The sequence below is a fragment of the Neopsephotus bourkii genome, unplaced genomic scaffold, assembly GCF_033783945.1.
Source record: "Neopsephotus bourkii isolate Nb327-2 ecotype Australia unplaced genomic scaffold, CSIRO-AGI_Nbou_v1 NB_891, whole genome shotgun sequence".
Taxonomy (NCBI): Eukaryota; Metazoa; Chordata; class Aves; order Psittaciformes; family Psittacidae; genus Neopsephotus; species Neopsephotus bourkii.
Genome location: NW_026901385.1, coordinates 293035 through 312700, shown reverse-complemented (window position 1 = coordinate 312700; position 19666 = coordinate 293035). Strand labels below are relative to the sequence as shown.

The 19666-nt window shown below is 54.8% G+C and overlaps 3 protein-coding genes across 4 annotated transcripts in view; 1 reads left to right on the top strand and 2 right to left on the bottom strand.

Annotated features, from left to right (window-relative positions):
* Positions 1-19666, bottom strand: part of LOC133214472 (caspase-9-like) — a 48798-nt gene that overhangs the window by 5698 nt on the left and 23434 nt on the right. The gene's annotated exons all lie outside the window — the stretch shown is intronic.
* On the top strand, positions 65-14534 carry LOC133214471 (dnaJ homolog subfamily C member 16). Of its 2 annotated transcripts, none has more exons than XM_061357380.1 (14): positions 65-276; positions 1657-1723; positions 2579-2909; positions 5234-5418; positions 6365-6469; positions 6916-7074; positions 7452-7582; positions 7777-7960; positions 8488-8670; positions 8948-9024; positions 9486-9566; positions 9670-9768; positions 10069-10236; positions 11115-14534. In XM_061357380.1, the coding sequence occupies exons 1-14, from the start codon at positions 110-112 to the stop codon at positions 11500-11502; spliced, it is 2325 nt and encodes a 774-aa protein (XP_061213364.1). In that variant the 5' UTR covers positions 65-109; the 3' UTR covers positions 11503-14534. The 2 variants fall into 2 exon arrangements, with proteins under 2 accessions (XP_061213364.1, XP_061213363.1); XM_061357379.1 differs by having other exon boundaries at positions 10066-10236.
* On the bottom strand, positions 14502-18132 carry AGMAT (agmatinase). The gene is made up of 7 exons (XM_061357349.1): positions 17849-18132; positions 17553-17755; positions 16448-16496; positions 16146-16341; positions 15761-15940; positions 15151-15235; positions 14502-15056 (listed from the first exon to the last, which is right to left on the bottom strand). Exons 1-7 carry the CDS (start codon positions 18130-18132, stop codon positions 14983-14985), a joined length of 1071 nt encoding a protein of 356 aa, XP_061213333.1. The 3' UTR covers positions 14502-14982.

The window sequence follows — 19666 nt, the reverse complement described above, 5'->3', positions numbered from 1 at the left end:
GAACCGCCGCCGTCTCCATGGTGACGGCGGGGCGGGCGCGCCGGAAGCGGCGGCGCAGGCTGAGGGCGGCCCGTCCGGTGCCCGGTGTCCGCGTCCCCCCGCCGCAGCCATGGAGCTGGGCCGGGCGGGCCTGGCCTGGGCCGCCGCGCTGCTGCTGGCGGTGCTGGGGGCGCAGGCCGCGGCGGGGGACTTCGACCCGTACCGAGTGCTCGGGGTCGGCCGCAGCTCCAGCCAGGCCGACATCAAGAAGGCCTACAAGCGGCTCGCCCGGGAGTGGTACGTGCCGGCGGGCGGACGCACGGAGGGGCCAGGCCGGGCCGCGGCCTCTCGGTTGGCAGGGTCAGGCCGCTGCGCTCCGGGCGGTGTCTGCGGGGTGGTGGTGGCCGCCGCGCCCCCAGGTCCGAGGCTTGAGCCCAGCGCCGCGCTCCCCTCAGACGCGTTTCAGCCGTGCTGAAGCGAGCAGGGGCAGTGGCAGCGCGATCCGGGTGTGAAACCCTGGCTGCGGGGAGAACGCTCCCCGCCTGAGCAGGGAGCCTGTAATACACCAGGGGGTGAGTCTCGCTGGGCAAGGGCGAGGGCAAGCCCCTGCATGCAAAGGGAGCTGTGTCACAGGGATGAGGGTCAACAAGGGCAGTGCCGGGTCCTGCACTCGGGTCACAACAACCCCCTGCAGTGCTCCAGGCCTGGGGAAGGGTGGCTGGGAACTGCTCATGGGAAAGGAGCTGGGGTGCTGGATGATGGAGCTGAACATGAGCAGCTTGTGCCCAGGCAGCCAGGAAGCCCCCAGCATCCTGGCCTGGATCAGAACCAGTGCGGCAGCAGGGCCAGGGCAGGGATTGTGCCCCTGCACTGGGCACTGGTGAGGCTGCACCTCGAATCCTGTGTTCAGCTCTGGGGCCTTCACTGCAAGAGAGACCTTGAGGGGCTGGAGCGGGGCCAGAGCAGGGCAATGGAGCTGGTGCAGGGCCTGGAGCCCAAGTGTGATGGGGAACGGCTGAGGGACCTGGGGGGTTCAGTCTGGAGAAGAGAAGGCTCAGGTGGGACCTGATGGCTGCCTCCAACTGCCTGACAGGAGGATGGAGCCAGGAGGGGCTGGGCTCTGCTCCCAAGGAACAAGGGATGGGACAAGAGGAACCGGCCTCAAGCTGCACCAGGGCAGGGTTAGATGGAGCTGAGGAACAATTCCTGCCCCAGAGGGTGCTCAGGCATTGGAACAGGCTGCCCAGGGCAGGGCTGCAGGCACCGGCCCTGCAAGTGTTCACACAGCGTGGAGACGAGGCCTCAGTGCCATGGGTTAGTGGTGGCCTTGGCAGGGCTGGGGTAAGGGTGGGACTGGGTGAACTGAAAGGGCTTTTCCAACCTGGTTGGTTCCATGATTCTGAGGACCGTAGCAGGAGGTGTTTTCCAGGAGGAACACAACAGACAGGTGGGGCAGCAGCAGTGGGACACATGCACTCTCCCTCATCACAGGGAGGGATCAGATAGAGGGGCAGTTTCGCAGCACGTTTCCCAGCGCTGGGTTTCGGGATGGGATTTGGGCAGGGAGAGCATGTGTCAGGTATAAAACCCCATCTCCGTCTCAGGGGATGCTGCTGCATGGAGGCTGGTGCCCCCAGGGCACCACTGACCCCTTTTTGCTCTGGTTCTGCCTCATAGGCACCCTGACAAAAACAAGGACCCAGGAGCAGAGGACAGATTCATCCAGATCAGCAAAGCTTACGAGGTAACACGCGCTTGTCCCTAAACACCCACTGTCATTAGAAGTGAAGTGACCTGCTTTTCCTGGGTATGTCTGCATGCGAAAGACACTCAGCCCTCTGGAGCTGGCTGCTACTGACAGCATCCTCTGCTGTCTCAACAGAGAGCCACTGGACATCACCAGTGTGGCCTCATTTGCAAATAGTTTACTCGAGGTGTGCCCTGTTCTTGCTCAGACACCTCAAACGAGGGCAGAGCAGGTATTCATTGAGCACGAGCAGCTGGGCAGCTGCGCTGTCCATGTCACACATTCATCTAAGCATTTGGGAATGGTGTAAGCAACTTGAATCACTGCAGGGCTTTAGTCACTTCAGATTATCCTTTGCATAAGTAGCTATTTACACACTGCTCTGGCACAGTGACTCAGTATGTCCATGGTAAGTGGTGGAGCCCATGGTAATCAAAGCAAAGCCTGGTCTCCTAGCTGAAGAATGCAGTTTCTCTGTAGGAAGCTTTGCTTATTGCTACAGGATGCATTGAGATGTCATTCTTGAGAAAACCCTCCACGGTCAAGCAGATGTCAGCAAAAGCTGCTCTAGAAAGGCTGGAGCTCAGGCAGTGTCACATTCAGGAGCAGCAGAGCATTTTTGGTTCAGAGGCTCCTTTTCTTCAGGCTTTTACCCTTGTTTATCACAGCAAGCCCAGAGGCAATGCAGTAACTCCCCTTTTCCAGCACATTTATCCTTCTGACACATGGCAGAGGCTGCACCTTCGCTCATAGCCCGTCCTTCCACAGCTGCAATTAGTTACTAAGGGGTTGTTGTTGAGGTGCTTCCCCTCACGCTTTCAGCCAAGCATTCTTGTATCATTTACTTCTCAGATCCTTTCCAACGAGGAGAAGAGGGCAAACTTTGATCGCTATGGAGATGCTGGGGAAAGCCAGGGCTACTCTCAGCACCAGCATCGCCAGTTCCACCGCTTCCATGAAGGATTCTATTTCGACGAGTCCTTCTTCCACTTCCCTTTCAACTCGGAGAGGCACGACACCTCTGACGAGAAATATCTGCTCCACTTTTCCCACTACATCAATGAAATTGTGCCGGATAGCTTCAAGAAACCTTACCTCATTAAAATCACCTCGGACTGGTGCTTCAGCTGCATTCACATCGAGCCCGTGTGGAAGGAAGTTGCTCAGGAATTGGAGGCACTGGGTAAGGATGAGGCTGTTGTCCCTCGCCCAGCAAGGCTGTGGCTGTCGTGTTTGGCTTTGGAGGACTGAGTTTAACCTTTAGATTTCTTTGGGGATTTATCCTAATGGTTTTACAAATGTTAATAATCATAGACCCACAGAATAGTTTGGATAGGAAGGGATCTTAAAGTTCATCCAGTTCCAACCCCTGCCACGGGCAGGGACCCCTTCCACTGGAGCAGCTTGCTCCAAGCCCCTGTGTCCAACCTGGCCTTGAGCACTGCCAGGGATGGGGCAGCCACAGCTTCTCTGGGCACCCTGTGCCAGCGCCTCAGCACCCTCACAGGGAAGAGCTTCTGCCTTATCTCCAACCTGAACTTCCCCTATTTCAATTTGAACCCCTCACCCCTTGTCCTATTGCTCCAGTCCCTGATGAAGAGTCCCTCCCCAGCATCCTTGCACCCCCTTCAGACACTGGAAGCTGCTCTGAGGTCTCCACGCAGCTTCTCTTCTCCAGGCTGAACAGCCCCAGTGTTCCCAGCCTGTCTCTATACAGGAGCTGCTCCAGCCCCTGATCATCCTCGTGGCCTCCTCTGGACTTGCTCCAGCAGCTCCATGTCCTTCTTACGTTGAGGACACCAGAACTGCACACAGTGCTATAAGTGCGGACTCCCCAGAGGAGAGCAGAGGGGCAGGATCACCTCCCTTGACCTGCTGGTCACGCTGCTGGGTTTGCAGCCCAGGACACAGTTGGTTTCTGGTCTGCAAGCGCACACTGCCAGCTAATAATGAGGCTACAGGCTAGAAATGAGGAGAAAACTAGGCCCATAGATCACAAGGGCAAGGTGCTGTTTATCCTGACCCTACAGCAGGTGCCTTAATCCACCATTGACAACCATAAATGACGGCGTGGCCAAGGCTAACCATGCCACCATGAGCTTAGGCCACCATTGTAAGCGCTGTATTGCTCTTTGTCCTACACTTGCATGGCTTGGAAAAACTCAACTCCCTGCACAATATGCCCCCAACGTCAGGGCTGCTACCACCCAGTGACGTTCTGAGACTATTGAACACATCTGGGTGCTTAAGGAGGTATTTTGTCCTTGTCCCTCCACCCAGCTTCCTTGTTTTCCCCATAGCTGTTGCTTGCAAGCGCTTCCAGACAAGCACAAACTCAACAGGCAGCAGGAGACAAAGGCAGGGTTGTTCCCCTTTACTAAGATGTTTTGCTTTTAATGTAGCTTGTGAAATACCAGAGGACAGAGCAAAAGAGGACAGTGTGTCCTCTCTTCTCCCAAGGAATAGGTGACAGGACAAGAGGAAATGGCCTCAAGCTGCACCAGGGCAGGTTTAGATGGAGCTGAGGAATGCATCAAAAGGCGCATGACCAGCAGGCCGAAGGAGGTGATCCTGCCCATCTACTCTGCTCTCGTGAGACCTCACTTGGAGTATTGTGTGCAGTTCTGGTGTCCTAAGCATAAAAAGGACATGGATCTGTTGGAACAAGTCCAGAGGAGGCCACGAGGATGATCAGGGGACTGGAGCACCTCCCATATGAAGATAGGCAGAGAAAGTTGGGGCTGTTCAGCATGGAGAAGAGAAGGCTGCGTGGAGACCTCATAGCAGCCTTCCAGTATCTGAACGGGGCCTATAGGGATGCTGGGGAGGGACTCTTCATTAGGGACTGTAGTGATAGGACAAGGGGTAATGGGTTAAAACTGAAACAGGGGAAGTTTAGATTGGATATAAGGAGGAAATTCTTTCCTGTAAGGGTGGTGAGGCACTGGAATGGGTTGCCCAGGGAGGTTGTGAATGCTCCATCCCTGGCAGTGTTCAAGGCCAGGTTGGATGAGGCCTTGGGTGATATGGTTTAGGGCGAGGTGTCCCTGCCCGTGGCAGGGGGGTTGGAACCTGATGATCTTAAGGTCTTTTCCAACCCAAACTGTTCTATGATTCTAATTCCTTCCCCAGAGGGTGCTCAGGCATTGGAACAGGCTGCCCAGGGCAGGGCTGCAGGCACTGTCCCTGCAAGTGTTCACACAGAGTGGAGGTGAGGCCCTCAGTGCCATGGGTTAGTGGTGGCCTTGGCAGGACTGGGGTGAGGATTGGACTGGATGAGCTGAAAGGGCTTTTCCAACCTGGTTGATTCCATGATTCTAAAGCTGTGAATTTTAAATGCATGAATTTGAATGCATCAGTTTGAACTTTCAAGGGTTGTGAGAGGAGAGCAGAGATTACCAAGGGATGGTCCCATGAGTAACTCCCAGGGCAAGGGCACAGCTCTTCAGCCCTTGTTTCCTACCGGGTGTTGGGGCGACTTTCACATGAAGCCGTTCTCCTTTGCAGGAGCAGGGATCGGGGTCGTTCATGCTGGGTACGAGAGGCGCCTCGCCCATCACCTGGGTGCACACAGCACCCCCTCCCTGCTGGGGCTCATCAACGGGAAAATCACCTTCTTCCACAGTGCTGTGGTTCGGGAAAACCTGCGGCAGTTTGTGGAGAACCTCCTGCCTGGGAATCTTGTGGAAAAGGTGTGCTCCAGCATGGGTGGGGTGTGCTGCTTCTGTGAGCGTGCATTCAGCTCTCCTTTGCTGTTGCTTTGGCTAATCTGGTCCGTTCAGCCCCTGAGCTGATCTACATCACAGCTATGAGAACATCCAGCCAGGGCCAGGGAAAGGAGGCATTCCAAGAGCTGTGATTACAGATACAGACCCTGGAACTGTCAGAAGCAACTGTGTGATGTGGCCCTGTCACACTTCTCATGGCAAAAGGGCTGATCCCATTACTACACAGTTATGCCAGCAACGTGGCATGCCTGCTGTTCCCCCAGCTGTTGTGCCCTATGGCTGCCAGAGCCATAGGGAAATTAGGAATCCACAGTCATGCCCTGCCTGCCTACTGAATTTCACTTCCCTTCTTTCTCAGGCTTACATCCAGCCAGCTCAGGTCTCACCCACCTCCACTTTCAGCATGCTGTGGCTCTGATCCAGGTGTTTGAGTTTAGCCCCATCTTCTTAATGTTCCCTCCCACAGCCATCACCAACAGCAGCAGCCTGCTCCTCTCCTTGCAGGCCCCTCAACAAGCTGTGGTCTCCCTTTTCTCTCCTTCCTTTAGGTCAGAGAGGTACCATGGTTGAAACAGAGCGGGTTTGATCGAGCTCACAGGTCACTGCTGACTCTTGGCTTCCACCTAAATATAAAGCCCGTGGCCCCAGCAAACAGAATGACAGTGGTCTAGAAATGGTATTGACAGAGGTGCAGTGACAAAGAGGGTCAGCAGGGGGTCAGGACTGATGGTTTTAATTAATTTCCTGTATCAGGAAGCACAGATGAGACATAGCTGTTGGAAAGAGAGACCCACAGTTTGCTTTCTGCAACACCCAGCTTTTGGGGCTCAGTTCTGGGACAGCTCATCGCAGAGCACTGTGTGTGTCCGATGGCTCAGAGCTCAAACTAACATTCCAATTCTATTCCAAGATCACAGATAAGAACTACATCCACTTTCTGTCCAACTGGAAGAAAGAAAACAAGCCCCACGTCCTTCTGTTTGACCACATGCCAGTTGTGCCATTATTGTACAAGGTAATGGAGTTTCTATTGCTGTGTTGTTGACTTGCTCATAAACCCAGCTCTTCCAGAAGAAAATGCAATCTCACTGTGAGCAGAGGCAGACTGATGCCTCCAAACCCTGCAGAGTGGTTCTAGCAGAGATGATTTGTGTCACTTGAGTACAGCACAGCTGGATGACTGCCTTCATTTGGAGTTTGTTCCTCTGTCCTGCCACAGACGTACCTTTAGTGGATGCCAAATGGGGGTGGTTTTTGGAGGCAGTGGCAGTAGAGGTGTGTACAAACCTCTGCTGGAAGTGAAACATCTCTTGTGGCACGTCTGATTTGGGTGACTGGAAAGCCTGTTTTCTTTTAAACAGTGAGGGATGTTCTTGATGCAAAATCACTGTGGGCTCATGAGGGAGAAAATGCCTTTTGCTCTCTCACACAACCACACACCAGTGCTTTCTTCCCTCCCAGCTGACTGCCTTTGCCTACCGAGATTACTTTTCCTTTGGTTATGTGTATGTGGGACTCCGAGGCACTGAAGAGTTGTCCAGTCAGTACAACATCAACGTCTACACCCCCACCATGATGATCTTCAAGGAGCACATCGACAAGCCCGCTGATGTTGTACAGGTATTGCACAGAGCCCTCTCCAGGAGCTGCTGTGAATCAGAGCTGAGGGTTTCTGACTGAGCAGGCACTGAGAGGTTTGGCAGTGGGGCATTTCAGAGGGAACAGCATTCGTTCTCAGTGTGAATTCATCCTTTGGCAGAGGCAGAGAGCAACCATTAGGAGGGAGGAAGCCCAGCAGGCATCAGCTGTGGTGTCTGCCCGTGTGAGGAGGGTGGCCGCAGGTCGCTTCTCAGTCTCAGGGCCCTGAAATGTCTCAGGGGGTGGCATTTCAGTGAGGATTGTAGTGGCTGGCAGCTTTCCCCAGGCTTAGACAGGAATATCACAAGTGCCCTCCTCATCCTGCTTATTTCTAACTCTGCTTTCTCTCTCCTCACCAGGCAAAAGATATGAAGAAGCAGCTCATTGATGACTTCCTTTCACAGAATAAGTTCCTCATGGTGGCCAGGCTCACCAGCCAGAGGCTGTTCCAGGAGCTGTGTCCTGTGAAGAAGTCTCACCGTCAGCGAAAGTAAGGCTGTGTGGGTGTCACATGTCCCCTGTTTTGTTCCCTGAAGCTCTGGGGCTGCTCCTAAAGCCTCCAGCATCCACACTGTTCTATGGGGTCCTGGCTTATCGGGATCATTCCAGGTAGCAGAAAGGGGACAGTTGTTTCCCCTCACATCCAGAATGATTCCTAATCCTCCATCTCCTTGTGTTGTCTAGGCACTGTGTGGTCCTGCTTACTGGAGAAGGAGAGAAGTTTGCTGAGGCTTATGAAGCGTTTTTGACTTTTGCTGTGGCCAACACAAAAGACACACTGAAGTTTGTGCACATCTACAATGATCGGCAGCCGGAATTTGCAGACAGTTTCTTGATGGATGAGGAGAAGTATCGGGGAAAATCAGCTGTGAGGGTTTCCTCTTGGATTTTTTTTTTCCCTTCATCTGTCATAGAACCGCAGAATGGTTTGGGTTGGGAAGGATCTTAAGATCCAAGCCCCTGTGTCCAACCTGGCCTTGAGCACTGGCAGGGATGGGGCAGCCACAGCTTCTCTGGGCACCCTGTGCCAGCGCCTCAGCACCCTCACAGGGAAGAGCTTCTGCCTTATCTCCAACCTGAACTTCCCCTGTTTCAGTTTGAACCCATCACCCCTTGTCCTATCTCTGCAGTCCCTGATGAACAGTCCCTCTCCAGCATCCTTGTAGCCCCCTTCAGACAGTGTTTTCAGCCTGTGTTCATACAGGAGGTGCTCCAGGCCCTGATCATCCTCGTAGCCTCCTCTGGAGTTGCTGCAACAGTTCTATGTCATGTCACTTTATGTAGGATGCTGTACCTTGATCTGACACCTAATTCTGGGCAGCAATTTGAAGCGTAACATCTGTCTAGATAAAAGTCCCTTTCCTCTGACACCTCTGGTGTTATTGCCTCATCCAGGTGGTCATTTTGGAGAGACGCAATAACGCAGGGAAGGTGGCCTATAAAACCCTGGAGGAGGCCTGGCAAGGCAGCAAAGAGGACAACTTCATCCTCCTGGATCTTCTGGACCAGCTGAGGACAGACCCCAACCTCCTCTCCTCAGAGACTGTCCTGGCAGACTTGAATGATGAGCTGGCTCCCGTAAGTGCACGGCCTTTCCAGATGCCTAACAACCGTGTTGCCCTTTTCCATGGTCCCCTGATGGTCAATCACTGACTTCATTTAAACTTCAATATACCAAAGCAAGACCCTTACAGGTTTTCCTGCTCCTGGAAGGAAGGAAGCCCATGGGGTGTCACAATTGTCCCATGATCCTAGATCAATTTCAGCCCAGGGTTCTGTTTCAGGAGCATGACTCCTGTCGGGGCTCTGGAGAGTGAGTTTGTCATTTGCTTTTTCCTTTATCCTTCTTAAACAGATGTTCCTTATCCGATGGCTCTACTCCACACTGGACTATCTCTCAGACTGCTGGGATAGTTTGTTCCACAGTAACTGGTATGGACTGGGTGTTAACTCTGAACAGGGAGTGGGATTGTGGTTATCTGGTTCAGCTGCATAGGAGAAGCAGGTTCTTAGTAACGGAAAGAGGAAACACATCAAAACACCCAGGGACCTGTATTCTTGAGATGCAGGTGAAGAGCAGTGATGCTACAGTGACATCAGGTTCTGCTCTGAGTGCTGGGTACTTCAGCCTCAAGGCCGAGTGGGCATAGACATGATGCATCTGTTGGTTTTCACCACTTCCCTGTCACCTTCTTTAAAATGGATCCATTCTGATCCTCCTTTGGGGTGGGAGCAGGACAGAGCTCCAAATCTTGCTTGTCTTTAAGACCCCAGGAAAGAAGCCAAGGCTCTGGGGGAAACTGCACAGTATTACTTGGGGTAGGGAGGAACTGAAGTTCAAGCAGAAACTGCCCCTCGCAGACCTGATGGCTGTTTGCACATCTTCCCCTCAGGCGAGAAATGATGCCGCTGCTGTCCCTGCTCTTCTCTGCGCTCTTCATCCTCTTTGGCACTGTTATTGTTCAGGCTTTCAGGTGAGTGCACACCAAAAGGCCCTCAGGGATCTTAGAGTCCAGGCATGAGCAGCTCAGTCTGATCTGGTGCCTTAAACACACTCAAGATCATCTTCCTCTGCAGCGATTCCAGCGACACAAGGGACAGTCCTCCCTCAGAGAAAGAAGAAACCGCAGCAAAGACTGAGAAGAACGACGCGAACTTCGGCAAAGAGAGCAACAGGTTCCCCCCCTAACTTCTTCCCAACTGTTTTCTGCCCATGCTAGCGAGGACAGGGGTGCTCAAACTCACTTGTTAAGCAATTCCCACCACGTTTGCCCAGACGACATCCGTAGGGTAAGGGTAAAGGTCTGCCTGACTCGTTGAGGATCCAAGTCTGGATCTGCTGCCCTGCTTGAACTGGCCTTATCTACAGGGTTTATGGGGCAGCTCAGCACGAGGGGTGGGTTCATGGTTTCTCTGTCCTTGGTTCCCCGTGCTCCCTCATTCCCCTTTCACTCAGGGACCGTTTCTTTGCAGCAGGATTCCCAAGAAGGGCTTTGTGGAGGTGACGGAGCTGACGGACATCAACTACAACAGTAACTTGGTTCGCCTCAGGCCGGGTCACATGAATGTGGTCTTGATCCTGTCCAACTCAACCAAAACTGCCCTCCTTCAGAAGTTTGCCCTGGAGGTCTACACGTTCACAGGGTAGGCTGGGGCCCTTGCCCAGGTTTCTGGTACTGTTTTAACACCTTGCATAAGGCCGCTCTGGTGCCATGGCAGGAGTGGTGTCAGCTCACCTGCCAGGAGGGAGCTGGGTGGTGACTGTGCTCATGAGTGGCCTCAAGCAGAGGAAAACCAGGTGGCCTTTCCAGCCTGCACTGGGCAAAGGTGAGAGGACAGGTCTGGCACTGCCACCACCTTGGGCATACCCATGTTTCAATGACTGGAGAGCATGAGAGTGCCACACAGCAGGCAGTTGTCAGGTGTGCGGAGCCAGGGTGGAAACGGAGCTGCAGCACCACAGCCCTGCACCTGCCCTTGGTGACAGAAGCTGTCCCTGTTACCTGTCCAGCAGGAATGTGGCCTGGCTCAGGGGGTGTGCTAATCCCTCTGCTCTGAGGGACTGGGGTGTTTCCAGAGATGGGCACTGGAGCTGGTGCAGGGCCTGGAGCCCAAGTGTGATGGGGAACGGCTGAGGGACCTGGGGGGTTCAGTCTGGAGAGGAGAAGGCTCAGGGGGGACCTGATGGCTGCCTCCAACTGCCTGACAGGAGGATGGAGCCAGGAGGGGCTGGGCTCTGCTCCCAAGGAACAAGGGATGGGACAAGAGGAACCGGCCTCAAGCTGCACCAGGGCAGGGTTAGATGGAGCTGAGGAACAATTCCTGCCCCAGAGGGTGCTCAGGCATTGGAACAGGCTGCCCAGGGCAGGGCTGCAGGCACCGGCCCTGCAAGGGTTCACACAGCATGGAGCCAAGGCCCTCAGTGCCATGGGTTAGTGGTGGTCTTGGCAGTGCTTGGACTTAATCTTGACGGTCTTTTCCAATCCCATTGATTCTATGATTCTCCTCTGCATTTCCCGCAGGAGCAGCTCTCTTCACTTCTCCTTCCTCAGCCTGGACAAGCACCGGGAGTGGTTGGAATACCTGCTAGAGTTCGCCCAGGACGCGGCCCCCATTCCAAACCAGTACGACAAGCATTTCCTGGAGCGCGACTACACGGGCTACGTCCTGGCTCTCAACGGCCACAAGAAATACTTCTGCCTTTTCAAGCCTCACAGATCAGGGGATGAGGGGGGATCACCTGAGGATTACAGTTCCTCGCTCCACGCAGAAGCCAGAGGGAAATCCTCCTGCAGCCCAGGATCTAGATCCATTAAAACCAAATTACACAAATTGTCCTTTTGGATGGAACGCCTCCTCGAGGGTTCCTTACAGAGGTTCTATATCCCCTCATGGCCGGCACTAGACTGAGGGATCTTGAAGAGCTTCTAACAGACTTTTTATGAAGACAACAAGGGACAGCTCTCTCCAGTGATCCACAACCAAGTGTGATGAATGGACCTTAGGGTTTAGATGAACTCCTCCTGGGGCCACCGACTAGAACATACCTCCCCACATCCAGAGCCCAGGAGCGCAGCCAAGTGCACTGAACCTCTCTCCACTGAGTTGGCGTGCATTTGGACACCATCCTACTGAAGAGCCAAGAAGTCCATTTATCCCTTTCTTGTCCCAGATTACCCCAGATCCACCTCTCATTTTACCTCGGATGAATTAAAACCTGCAAAGGCTTCTTGGCCGCAGCGATTCAGGCGGGACCGAACGCGGCTGGTGACACGGGCCAGGCTGTGGCTCTCTCTCCCCTTCCCCGTGTGCTTAGCCTGTGGTGCATGGTGTAACACTGGCAAGACCCTGCAGACCCTCCTGGGCCCTGCCCTTCTAAAAGGCCTCCTCCCACCAGGCAGTCCTACTTCCTCAGCTTTCCCTGTGGTAAGTGATGTAGAGTACGGTCGGGAGCATCTCCCTCGTAGCAAACCTTTAGCTGGGACTCATCTGTGGTGTGTGGTGCAGGCTAGTAGGTGATCTGCATGTTTTCATGCTCCTCCTTGTGTCATAGTTCTGCGTGCTGCTTCACCAGCCAAACGCAACCCGGGGAGGGAAGGAAGGGGTTTTGCACGGCCATACAGACTGTCCAAGTGTTGAGCCATTTAAATGTCCCACTGATTTTTTCAATGCCTTTCTGCTTCTGTCGACTTTAGATGATGTATCCTAGAGCCATAACTTTACCTGCATCTTCAGATCGTAGGCATGAGCTGCTATGAGCCAGTAGATGTGTAAAAGAAACTCTCCTTAGCTGCCAGGGAGTTGGGCCGGGCTCCTTCCAAACACCCCTGTGTCTGTAGCACAACCTGACCCGTCTTTGTGTCAAGGAACCTGCTCCTTTGACAGCTGTATTCTTGAAACACTGCCCCAAGGTGCTGTGTCATCAGACTGTCATGTATGTGTGACGCTGCTTTTGGTTTACGTGTGGGTTTAAGACTCTTGCTTTCAGCCTCTCACCTCTTTCTTTCTTGCCACAAGCCTTTGTTCTTTACACCCCTGCTGCTGCCTTGCCTTCTTCCTAGGTTTGCATGAGGGGGTTGGTGTCTTCTGGAAGTCACAGGGCTGTGTGAAGCCAGAGCAGCCGAAAACACAGGGTTTGAGTTATGCTTTGCTCCGACAGCAGGAAAGGGCAGCCCTTGGTAAGGCAGAGGGAAGGTGAGCAGCAGGCTTGGGGCGACAGCGTCTGCTCCTCCCAGCAGCATCCTTTTTCTTTGCATCTGGGACTGAAATTCATGGTTCTGTGATTCCATAAAATCCCATGGGGTTTCCTCTTCCTTTCTAATGCTCCAGGGCAGACGCTGTCCCCAGGCAGCGCCTCCTCCAGCTACCCCACATGCTACCAGGTTGCTATGGGGCACAGAACTGCTAAAGCAAAGGGATCTGAGTGGGGTGGCCTTTGCCAAAGGGCTCCAAACCTGACGGTCGAGCCCTTGGTTCAGCACTGGTGTTAATTAAAAGCTCACTCAGCCCTCACTGCCTTAGTGACCATCTTGAGCAGCCCATTAGTAGGAATATCTCTACCAGTCTCCGAGCTAGCTGCCAGTCCCATATGAAATCTGGGAATGCTCAAGTCATGTTACTGCCAACACAACGTAGTTGCTCACCCTGGGAGGAGACTGATGTGCTTCAACCACCACAGGTATCTCAAACCCCATGTATGATGTACTTCCAAATAAAGGCTGCGATGCTACCAACTGACCCTACGTGAGGTTACTTAATCTGAGCTCAGCAGACTTGGCAGCTTGTGAAAGAGGCACTAAAGTAGAGGGAAGGAAGGACAGAAGGAAGATGAGGGCTTCTCCCTGCTCAAGACTTCCAATGGTGAAGTAGAGCAGGAAGGAGAACAGAACACTGGCTTGATGCTGATAGACTTCACTTGCATCCAGACAGAGCAGTCGTGCTTTTCCTGCAGCTTGCTGTGCTGGGAATAGGTTTTAGGCAAGTGGAAGGCTCTGCACAACTTCTGAAAGCTTTGCAGAGAGCAAACCCCCCCTCTCTGGGTCTCAGCTGGTCAGAAAGCAGGAGAATCCCCTTGACACATTAAAAGAAGTGCCTAGTGCTACAGCAAGGGAGCTCAGCCCTGCCCCAAGCCAGAAGAGAAGGCCACAGAGCCTTCAAAATAACCTTCATGTCCTTACACCTGCTGGAATCCTTTTTGGTCTCATTTGCTTTTGAGCACAGGTTACCCCCTTTTAGGCTGGGTTTGGTTGAAGGGGTGCTTGCAGCAGCCTGCCCTTGCTGGGTGGGAGCACAGCTCCTGGGTAGCTGTAACTCTGCCCTTTGTGGCTTGTAACTGGGTCCAACAAACCCAGTTCATGTCACTGGTTTATGGGCAAAACCTCCTTTCATGGCCTGAAGCAAACTCCAACCTGTTGTAAACCCCTCGTGGAGTCAGTGTGGAGTGCTGGGTGCTTGCTTTGTGGTAGCAGAGCATGGTCAGAGGCTGCTCACACAGAGCTCTGTCCACGAGTATCATAACACATCACCCATGGGAAGCACTTGGTGGTGGTTTGTAACCCAAAGAGTGAGGAATTCAGTCCGAGAGCACTGTCAGAGTGAGGCCTGGGCACTCACACACTGCCCAGGGCTCCGAGGCTGTCACACAGCTCCTCCTGTACCCAGCGTGCAGGGCACCAGCTCTGCCTCCCCTCTGCCCTGCACCCCCAGCCTGGTTTGCTAAAGGCAGCCTGAGGAGTAGGACTGAACCCAGGTACATATATTTTGCACTTTTGATACTGGGGAGGGGGGAAGGTGGGAATTAACTTATTTGGCAAACTTGTCTTTTTTATTTTGTGGTTTTGGGGGGTTTTGGTTGGTTTTTGTATCTGTGACCAGGCACCGGCGCCGTTGCAGTTTAAGACGATGACAGATTCACAACCAAAATAAACTATTTTAATGTGTGATGAGGTGGCTCTTGTGTTTCCATGGACAAACAGATCCCAGGAACGGTTCCTCGTTATTCCCAGCAGGAAATGCAGTCAGAGATTCCCTTGTCTCCAGAATGAGCCCAAAGCTGCCCTCCTGCCCTCCCTTCCTTTACATTCATCCTCCCACTGCTGCATCTTAGTGGGAGGAACCTTTTACCAGTGATGCTCATGTCAGGAGCCCCCTGAGCCAGGTGAGTAATTCCAGCTGTGAAAGCAGAGGCTTTCCCTTGGCTTTCCCTTTCCCAGGCAAACAAAAGCTCCGGACCCCACTTGAACTGTTCAATCCCATCTGCTCCCTTCTCAGCTTCAGATTTCCCTTTTCTTGTAGTAAATGCTGTTTATTTCTTACTGCAAAGCTTGGCTGCAACTGCAAAGCCTCCCTCAGCTGAGCAAACCCGGCCCCTGGGGCAGGCGGGAGCTGCCCTCACATGGTCTTCACCCCAGGGAGAACGCAGAGCATCTCAAAGAGCAGGTTTGCCCCCAGCAGGGCTGTGTTACCTGAAACAGTCAAGAATGGGGGGAAAACCCCAAACCACGGTGGTCAGTGCCTTTGCCAAGCACACTTCTCACTCTCCACTGTCTTTAGACTCACCAGAGACGTCGTACATGGGTGCAACCTCGACAAGGTCACATCCCACTATGTTCAGGCCTTTGCAGCCACGAATGATCTCCAAAGCCTAGGAAAGAAAATGGGTTTGGGATCAAGAAACACATCAGAGGTAGTGGAATGGTCTGGGCTCTGCTTTTCCCACGTGCAGGGGGAAACCCAAAGTGTAGAGGTCAAACTGCATCAGTTCATAGCATCCCAGCCTGGTTTGTGTTGGAAAGGACCATAAAGCTCTCCCAGTCTCGACCCCTGCCATGGGCAGAGACCCCTTCCACTGGAGCAGCTTGCTCCAAGCCCCTGTGTCCAACCTGGCTTTGAGCACTGCCAGGGATGGGGCAGCCACAGCTTCTGTGGGCACCCTGTGCCAGCGCCTCACCATGTGAGGCGTAGATGTAAGGTTCTTCCTTAGGTCTAAGCTGAACTTCCCATTCAAGTTTCAGTGTTCCCTGTTCCAAACCCCCGTTCAGCGTTTCCTTTCCTCATCCCTGCTACGAAACGCTCCCTGCTCTCCCTTAATGCTTCCCTTGCAGCACAACCTCCTGTAACAGGAGCAAAACCATCCCCGTCCCTGGGAAAAGACACTGCCTCCCCTCACCTGCGCCGGTGTCAGCCCGGCCACCTCCGGTGTCCCGGTGCCCGGTGCGTACGCGGGGTCCAGCCCATCGATGTCGAAGCTGATGTACACCGGGTGGTCCCGCAGCTGCTGCCGCACCTCCGCCATCAGCGGCACCAGGGACCTCATCCAGCACTCCTCAGCCGGGACCACCCTGAACCCCTGCACAGGGACACACAGGCAGAGCGGAGCATCCCCTGCCCCGGTGGGAACCCCTCGTTCCCTGCTCCGCTCATGGCTCAAGGCACTGGGAGTGCTCATCCCAAGGCACAGAAAAGACATTTCTCTTCCTGCTGAAGCCAAGGGGGTGTTACTGACATGGGAATATCAACAGTGGGGAAAGGAAGAAGCCCTTCACTGAGCTTACCTGGTCCCGAGAGTACTTGTAAGGATGGGGATCATAGGAGGAGCCCCGCATGCCGATCTGGACCACGCGCCCACAGTCCAACAGCCCTTCCTCCACGCAGCGCCGGAATGGGGTCCCATGGTAGATCTTCTCCCCCAGGGCTCTGTCTGCGGTGTCGGTGTGAGCATCCACGTGCACCAGCCCCACAGGGCCATGCCTGGTCGAGACAGGGCGGCCACGTTATTCCCCATCACAGCAAAGCAGGAACCTGCCCAAAGCTCCTTCCCAGATCCTTCTCCTACATCTCCAGATCAGAAACATACCTCTCTGCCACGGCCTGCAGGATGGGGTACGTTATGGTGTGATCCCCACCTGCAACAGGACAAGAGAAGAGCGTGTAACACTGCAGGGGGTGCTCAGTACTCAGTCGCATCACTCAAGTGATGTTTTTCCCTCCTTGCTTTTATCCTGCACTTGTTTATATACCCCAGAGCTTAACTCCCAAAGGAAAATAAGGCTACCAGGTACAGGCTGCTTCCTCCCTCCTCTTCCCTCCTTGGGAGGACCAGAGATGCAGGAGTGCCAGCAGGACAGCTTATAAACTGGTGTTTGATTGGCCTCTGGGGACTCCATCATAGATGGTTTGTCCCTCATCACTGGCCACACTCACTTCATCCAGCGATGCCAAGCTGTGACAGGCAGAACTTGAACACTGGCCCAATCCATGCCCTGTGCAGAGCAGGACGATGCTGGGCGCTCACTCAAGCTCGAGGCTTTCCAGAAGGCCACAAACTGCTCTTTGGGTCCTGCTCAACAAAAAGCCCATTGCTGATTGTGTTCAGAGCTGAGCTTTGGGCTGTGCTTGCAGGGGAGCACTGAAACAGGCTCTTGGCCGAGCCAGCCTCGGGTTTGACACAAGGGGCAACACTGATGGCAGTAATCTGGCAGAGAGGCCAGCCTGGAGACCTCAGAGCAGCTTCCAGTGTCTGAAGGGGGCTGCAAGGATGCTGGAGAGGGACTCCTCATCAGGGACTGGAGCGACAGGACAAGGGGTGATGGGTTCAAACCGAAACAGGGGAAGTTCAGGTTGGAGATAAGGCAGAAGCTCTTCCCTGTGAGGGTGCTGAGGCGCTGGCACAGGGTGCCCAGAGAAGCTGTGGCTGCCCCATCCCTGGCAGTGTTCAAGGCCAGGTTGGACACAGGGGCTTGGAGCAAGCTGCTCCAGTGGAAGGGGTCCCTGCCCGTGGCAGGGGCTGGAGCTGGAGGAGCTTTAAGGTCCCTTCCAATACAAACCAGATCGGGGTTCTATGGAACTTCCCCCCAGCTCAGCAGTGCGGGGCACGTCCATCACCCACCTCCTGCTGTGTTCACGCTGAGTGAAGGGGGGAGCTGGGGTGAGCAGGGACATGGGGGGACGCGGGTCCTTACCCATGGTGAGGGGCACGCAGCCGGAGCCCACGATGTCCTGGAAGGCGCCGCGGATGAGGCGGCAGCTCTGGGGCAGGCTGTAGGGGTTCACGTTCACGTCCCCGATGTCAGCCACGCGCAGGGAATCGAACGGGGCAGCCCCGGTGCTGCCGTTGAACCTCCGCAGCAGCAACGACTCGGCCCGGATCTGCCTCGGGCCGAACCTGGGGACGCACCACGGGTGGGAAGCGGTGCCGGGCACAGTTCCCGAAGCCAGGAATGGCGCCCGCCCCGTCCCCATCACCGCTGACCCTTACCTGGCTCCGGGGCGGTTGGACGTGCCCGTGTCCAGCGGGACGCCCACGAAGGCCGCATCCAGCCCCGCCGCTGAGCCCCGCACGGGCAGTTTCATCATGGAGCAGATCCCCACGGGCCGCGCCACGGCCTCAGCGCTGGGGGGCACATGGAAGCCAGAGCCCCATCGGGCCGGGTGCCGGGGCAGCCCCATGGGCACAGAGGGGGAGCAGCCAGAGGAGGCCACTGCAGGGGTCAGGGACAGCTTGGGAGCGCAGAGCCCCACTGCCCGCAGCAGGAGCCTCATCCTGCCCCACGGAGCCTGGGCTGCGGCAGCACACACAGCTCCAGACACTGCCCCTGTGCCTCCGCTGCTCCCCAGGGACCAAAGGGCACGGATCTGAGCGGCAGGGGCGGCGCTGCGGGACAAGGGTTTGGGGACAGAGATGCCGTGAGGCGAGTTCCAGGGTCTGGAGTTACCCAGCACAGAGCAAACCCCGCTTGGGCTGATCCCGACGTGCTTGAAACCAGGCAGCTCTGGCTCCTGGTGCTGCTCCCTGCTCGGGTAGTGACTGGGGCAGTGAGAGAAAGGGCAAGGAGATGGACGATGCTCCCAGCAGAAAGCCTGCTCCACGCAGTGGGTTTGGATATGGAATGTGTGTGTTTTCAGCGGGGCACATCGGAGCCGTGTCCTGCTGATCCAGCCCCCTCTCAGATCACGGAACAGCAGGAAGAGAGGTGGGAGCAGGGAGCCACCAGGAAAGCACCAGCGTTCACCCACCAAAGAGCTCCAGTGAGTGCTCAGGACCAGGCCCCACAGTGAGACACGGGTCAGGTCTGTTCCAACACCTTCCTCTTCCACAAGTTTTTTCCCCAAAGAGCTCATTTTCCCTGATTCCCCAGGCTCTTTGCTGAGGCTCCATCCCAGGCTCCATGAACGGGGCTACTCCAGGCCCAGGGGCTGCTGAACGAGGCGCTGGTTCACTGTGTGAGATGCTGATGGCACGTTCATTACTGCAGGGAGATGGGGGCTACCGGCACTGACACACGATGTCATTGACCTGGGAACTGCAGGAGCAGGGAGAGAAATGGGCACATTCAGGAGGCAAAGTCCAGTCCTTTCCGGGAGGCTCCACTTGGGGGATGGCAGAACACGGTCCACAGGCAGCACCACAGAGCTGGATGAGCTTTAAAGGCAGCCCCAAACCACGGCTATGCTGTCCCAGTGCATCTGCAGCCTAAAGCCCAGACCCACCACAGAGACACACGAGGCTGAGGGACCCCATGCAGCAGAGGAGCATAAACCAGTTTATTGTGCAGCAATAACTCCCTGCCCATGTTCCTCTGAACACCATTCTAGACATGAAAATGAACGATGGCTTCATAAACGTGACTGTTGTTGTTCAAACCTTGATGTGTCCTCCCCAACCAAAGGGTATTACAGCATTGAAAAACAGGTCAGTAAAACAGAAGAGCATTAAACTGTGTTCTTTAAGCAGGCACCACTGCTCAGCCCCATTCTAATGCAGTGTTATCCCTACCTTGACAGCCTGACCAGGCAAGACACAAACCTCAGAGGGGTTTGAGCTCAATGTGCTCCACATACAGCTCCTGGGGTGTTTCATGGTGTGTTCTCATCTGCAGCCAGCACTCCTGACACTTGTTACCAGACAGCACCTCACTAGGAGGCTTTGGCTGGCACTCCACAGTGGCTGCAGAGGAACAGCACCCTCAGGGCACCACTGGATTCCCTAAGGACAGAGAGCTCGCACATCCCTTTCCCAGCCTGGCTTTCTCCATGTACTGTTCCAAACTGGGATGCTCCAGTGGGAAGAGCAGTT

Excerpts from the sequence above, each read along its gene's own strand:
- AGMAT (XM_061357349.1), bottom strand. The coding sequence starts at position 18,132 with ATGAGGCTCCTGCTGCGGGCAGTGGGGCTCTGCGCTCCCAAGCTGTCC. Across the intron at positions 16,342-16,447 it reads CTGCAGGCCGTGGCAGAGAG|GCATGGCCCTGTGGGGCTGG; the intron begins GTATGTTTCTGA and ends TGTCTCGACCAG. Across the intron at positions 15,057-15,150 it reads ACCCATGTACGACGTCTCTG|GTAACACAGCCCTGCTGGGG; the intron begins GTGAGTCTAAAG and ends TGACTGTTTCAG.
- LOC133214471 (XM_061357379.1), top strand. The coding sequence starts at position 110 with ATGGAGCTGGGCCGGGCGGGCCTGGCCTGGGCCGCCGCGCTGCTGCTG. Across the intron at positions 277-1,656 it reads AAGCGGCTCGCCCGGGAGTG|GCACCCTGACAAAAACAAGG; the intron begins GTACGTGCCGGC and ends TCTGCCTCATAG. Across the intron at positions 7,583-7,776 it reads AAGTCTCACCGTCAGCGAAA|GCACTGTGTGGTCCTGCTTA; the intron begins GTAAGGCTGTGT and ends TGTGTTGTCTAG.